The sequence below is a fragment of the Cyphomyrmex costatus genome, unplaced genomic scaffold (assembly GCF_001594065.2).
Source record: "Cyphomyrmex costatus isolate MS0001 unplaced genomic scaffold, Ccosl1.0 scaffold175, whole genome shotgun sequence".
NCBI classification, from domain to species: Eukaryota; Metazoa; Arthropoda; class Insecta; order Hymenoptera; family Formicidae; genus Cyphomyrmex; species Cyphomyrmex costatus.
The window spans coordinates 140515-146093 of record NW_017275769.1 but is presented as its reverse complement, the minus strand read 5'-3'; the positions used below and the strand labels follow the sequence as shown (position 1 = coordinate 146093).

Genomic DNA, 5579 nt, shown 5'->3' with positions numbered 1-5579 from the left:
CCCCCCCCCCCCCCCCCCCCCCCCGCACCACACGTCAACGTTGTGCGATCGTCGTCGCTGTCAGTCTCCGTGCTTCTTGTGCATGATTGTTTCGCACGTCGGTTCACATTGACGCAAGGTAAAAACCACTGGACGGGGAACGAGGGTGAACTCGAGAAGAAGCCACAACCGCATTTCTCGCGAACGCACGTTTGACCCTTGCACCAACTTCGCGTTCCTCCGCACTGAATTCGCGACTGTTTTGCGTGGATGCATATGTGCGTACGTGCGTGAATGCGTGAGATCGCATCATCTCCCGATACCTCCGCGTTACCTTATCCGGTAACCAGGTGATACGCGCGATCCTCGCCAAGGAATCCGCGCTCATGCGCGTGCATATATAGCGTAATGCCTAGTTGTACGTATGTATGTATGCATGTGTGTGCGTCAGACGCGACTGCAAATCGCGATTCAGTTAATGGGTCATATAAATAATGCGGATCGAGTGCCCTTTGTTGTTTGAAGGAGAAATTTAAAACGGAATAAAATGTTTGAAAAGAACGCTTTTGTTGTCAAGTCAACAAACGTTCGAACTTTTCAAAACGTTCAAGTATCTTGTTGTGTCTTCAAGTACCCTATATATGTCTAATAATACTGTATAGAATAACACTTGATATATTTTTTAATATCTAATAATTATTGAGGCTTTTATTCGTTAATAGTTGTTTTTACATTCTACTGAATTATGTTACAAGTATTTGATGTAAAAAAAGTTTACTATTGCAATTCTGACTTGCAATATAATTTAATTCGTACATGTTTATTTCATACTTTTACATTTTGTATGATCAAAAATTCTAATATATTGTAAACAAGTAAAATAGAACAACTGTTTCTTCTAAAAAATTAAAATCTAATATAAATAATGTAGACTTATTTGAGATGAAACAATATATCTTATCTCTAAAAAATACTTGTACAAAAATAATATTTGAAAATTGCTTTTTGAAAGTTAAGGAATTAATGATAGCTATTTTTCATCATGTTTGTAACTAATAGTAACTTGAAAACCCTTTGTTATTTAATTGTTTTAGGCAAATTGTTGTTAGGAAATGGCAACAGAAGGCAATAGCAACGATTCTGAATTACGTTTATTACGATATCTATATGTTGGAAAAGATTATCCCAATTACCAGCCTGGATATTGGTTTGCCCATCATTACTTTATAGTCAGGAATGTTCTAGCCATAGAAGAACTTGCTGAAAATGAGGAAAAACAATTGGTACCTATTGAACTGATCACAAAGGTAAACGACACAAATTGCATAAAATGTTTGCAATAACATGCTATTTCTAAACTATATCTATTTGTAGGCATTTGAGAGTAATTTAGTTACACATCCCGAGGCTTTGGTGTTTGCCCTCGCTGTTTGCTGCAGACAAAATAAAAGCGAGAAACTACGTCATGCAGCATACGAAAGTGTAAAAAAGATCTGTGCGTCTACTCCAAATTTTATTCTGTTTGTTAAATTTGTTTCTAAACTATGCAGAGAAAAAGAATTGAATTACATTACACAAGGTTGGGGCCATGGCTTGAGAAAAGCTATTAACAATTGGTACCTATCTAAAAACCCATTAGATTTCATAGAGTGTGTCACAAAATATAAAAGTAGATATGGTTGGAAACACAAAGATATTGTGAAGATGGCTCATCCTCTAGGCGATTCTCCAGGTAAACATACATAGCCACATTCATGAGGAAAGCATGGATCCCCTATTATACTTGTTTATTAATTATCACTTTGCTTTTTTAATATAAGTCTATCATTTTATTTTTCATTTATATTCTTACAAGTAATGTTGCTGATTATAATTATATTCGATAATACTGATGGCTGGAAATTGTTTTAAATTTGAATAGATATATATATATAATATATATAACTTCAAAAATATTTAACAGTAATTCACATCGCGGATTTACATTATATTGTAATTTATGGCTGTAACCTATTATCCAATATTACTAAAAATGTTATACTTAGATAATTCATTATTTAATAGAAAGTAAAATGATCCTGAAGTATATAATACACGGCTTGGAAAAGACCAAAAAGGATATAGCTGATCAAGTAGAATTACCTTCTAATATCGTTGACCTACTGAAATATATGGAAGAGATTGAAGATTTCAAACATTGTGAAGATGAGATTCGAGCTGCTTCTATGCTGGAAACATGCGGTTTCTCATTAGATCATGTACCTGGTCATTTGTTAAAATCCAAGGAGGTAAATGCAATGACATACAAAGTATTTTTTGTTGTGCAACTCGTTAGAATTTTTTAATTATTTAAGAACTGTTAAGCATAAGATTATAAAAAATATAATTTTTAACAAATTAAAACAAACGTTTTTATTGGTTAAAAATTGCATTTACAAACGTCATAAAATTATATTCTACGTATTATTTTAAGAAATTATTAAATTTATTATATTAAATTATTAAAAGATGTATAGTGCTAAATTTCTAATAGTACAAAAGAGAAAAGATTCTGTCTTATTATTAAATTAAAAAAAGTTTATTTACGACTAGCGTTAAAAAAATGCACTTATCAAAATTCATTGATTCCTAATTTGACAATCCAATAACATTTATTATTTTATACGTAGGTTTGGAATTCATTGCTAATGTCAATGGATGTTATTGCGCTTCTAAACAACCTGCAAAGGATTCACAATCTTGGATTTCTCGTTATTAATGAACCAGCAGTCGAGAAAGTAACAGAACGACTTACGAATTCAGAATACATTGAAAAAAGTGCAGTTCATCCGGCATTAATTTTTATTACTCTTAAAAATTATCAATGTTCCGGAAAGTAAGTACTCAACAATTTTCAACAGTGCTCTATATGATTTAAATTTAAATAACTTACGAAACTATCATTGATAAATATGCATTTTTAAGATGTCTGACCTATGAAAAGCGAAAAGTTCGAGAATTAGCAAGGAGGTCTATACCGCCAGGATTTAATCCAAATATCAAAATAATGGACGCTCTAAACGAAGCATTCCATCTATCATTTAAAGTAAGTAAATTTGTTTATATTTTTTTACAAATTATTATGTAGTCTATATTATTAATTTAATTTATATTTCTTTATCTCTTCTAATTATTAACATAATAATAAACATTAGCTAAGTGTACATTGTGAATATAGGTAAAATAATAAGTAAGTAAAAACTAAATGTCAAAATTATCTGTATATTTAAAAAAATATTAGTTATTAATTTTTATTAGTGTATAGCTTATGTGTAGCTTATCTTATTTTAATTGTAATAATATAATAATTATTATTATAATATAATGATTTTTATATTATAATAATTACAGAATATACAACCTACAAATTTGCGCTACCTTGTGACAATCAGCACAAACAAATCAATGGAAGCAAGCACTTGGCAAAATGGTAATATGACCGGCCTTGAGACAGCTGCTTTGATGGCACTGATACTTTTACGTTCCGAAGAGAACGTTACCATAGCGACATACAGGAACGTCGGAATTCATCCAGTTAATGTTTTCAAAACTGATTCTTTCGAAGATATTTTGAAAACCTTAAAAATGGTATCTCTAGGAAGTACCAATTCGAGTAAACCAATTTTTTGGGCCACCGCACGATCTAAACAGTTCGATGTCTTTATTAACATTATGGATCAAATATTGCAAAAACATGATGAATCCCAGGAAAGGCTAAAATCTTATAAAGAGGATCTAAATCTTCCTGATACAAAGTAAGTGAACACTTCTATTTATTGAATTTGAATTTCCTGAAAATTAAAAAGAAGGAAAGGAATTTCTCGGATCATCTAAAATTTGTTTTTCAGTATTTTACAATTTAATTTAATTTAATCTTATTTTATTTTAATGTATTTATAAGTATAAAATAACAATTGATATTTAATATCATCATACAAATTGCAAGTATCAAAATATGTCTTTTGCAATAATAATATAAATATAGTATCTGCTGTAATATAAATGAATATAAATCTATGACTTTTTCACAGACTAATCACTTGCGCCTTATGCTCTTCTTCACCATATCGTAGAGAACACTATGACCGACATGTCTTGACGATCAACGGTTTTGATGCTACCGTACCTAATGTCATTCAGGCGTTCGTAAAGGGTTTATTTTAGATGTGAGCACGAGTTAAATCTCTCTATATAAATAACGTCGATTTGAAGACGATCACACATTGATCACTTACACAGTCTCTAACACTTTTGTATTGTATTTTTGCAGAAGATTCTTCAAAACATGTTTCTTCGAAAAGTCACAAATGATCAATTAAGAAGAAAATTTTATCGTCTTAAAGCATTGTTTCGATCTGAAAATGAAGAAGAAAGAAGAATATGGCAGTTTCGGAAGTCAGTGATGAGAATTTATCTCGTTAGAACAGATTTTTCTTCAAAGCTGAATTGATTAATGAGCACACTAATGCAGAAAGTGAGCGAAGAAAAAAAGTTATAGAAAGAGCTTTCAGAAATTACTTAAAATAGTGCCGAATTTTGGAATTCAAACTGTCTCGCCTTTTTCATCAGTTCCAAACATCGGCTTGGTTGCATATCCATGACTGAATCAAATTATATTTAATTGTGCTATCCGTTAATTTTTTTGAGATATATCCAAGAGAGACAGTATACTTTTTAAAACGTACTGGAAATAGAGAGGTAAACGATGAAGGTGATTGAGAAAAGTGATCGTGCACTATAATTGGCATGTAAATGGTAATATTAATATTTACTACATGTTCTTAGTGTTAGGAAAGAGCTGTGTAGCATTTTCCTTTTTTGTTGATAAGATGATCATAAAATGATTAGGTATTTTTTTACTTTCATTCGGATTTGTGACGATACGATTCAAATAACTTGGCAATTTTATTTTTAGTAAACGTTAACACAGTATCGTATCGATCCGATTATATAAGCAATATATACATTAGTTATGGACTATTTTTATTAAACTGTTGCAAACGAAATCTCAGTTTTATGTTAATTATTTTTTGAGATATACATTTAATTATAATCTTTTTTTCTTTTTATATTCGTATTTTAATATTATATGTAAATTCATACTTCTAAAATAAGTTTCAAAATTTTGCATATTATATTTAAAGCATGATTTGTTTAAAACATTTAAAGCTGTCGAATATTTTCCTATTTAAATCAATTTTAAAAGAAAATTATTTTTTATTTGATACATATAATTATTGTAATATGTATTATTGTATATATACATTATAAAGTCGTTCTTATAAATTAATAGTCCTCAAACTCGTTCTCACGCGCGCGCACACATACACACAAAATTTTTATCTCCACTTTTCGAAAAATAATTATTCTATAATTATCTTTGCCTAAAAACTTAGTACGGTCTGCGAAAAGTTAGTTTATTCTTTAGGGTCATTCTTCAAATTTAGATGATTTACATTATTTTCATTACGTTCGGATCATTTGACCCATGATGACCATGAAGGATTAAAATTTTTTAACATTTATTAAAATTAAATTCTCTGTCTCCTTTTACTTTTATA

General features: G+C 30.1%; 1 protein-coding gene across 1 annotated transcript; it reads left to right on the top strand.

Annotated features, from left to right (window-relative positions):
• The first annotated feature begins 1091 nt into the window (after window positions 1–1091).
• LOC108772046 (60 kDa SS-A/Ro ribonucleoprotein) lies at window positions 1092–4674 on the top strand. The gene is made up of 8 exons (XM_018537495.1): window positions 1092–1286; window positions 1354–1711; window positions 2044–2267; window positions 2649–2854; window positions 2944–3064; window positions 3370–3773; window positions 4050–4184; window positions 4289–4674. Exons 1-7 carry the CDS (start codon window positions 1092–1094, stop codon window positions 4180–4182), a joined length of 1641 nt encoding a protein of 546 aa, XP_018392997.1. The 3' UTR covers window positions 4183–4184; window positions 4289–4674.
• Window positions 4675–5579: the final 905 nt, after the last annotated feature.

Excerpts from the sequence above, each read along its gene's own strand:
- LOC108772046 (XM_018537495.1), top strand. The coding sequence starts at position 1,092 with ATGGCAACAGAAGGCAATAGCAACGATTCTGAATTACGTTTATTACGA. Across the intron at positions 2,855-2,943 it reads AATTATCAATGTTCCGGAAA|ATGTCTGACCTATGAAAAGC; the intron begins GTAAGTACTCAA and ends TGCATTTTTAAG. Across the intron at positions 3,774-4,049 it reads CTAAATCTTCCTGATACAAA|ACTAATCACTTGCGCCTTAT; the intron begins GTAAGTGAACAC and ends ACTTTTTCACAG.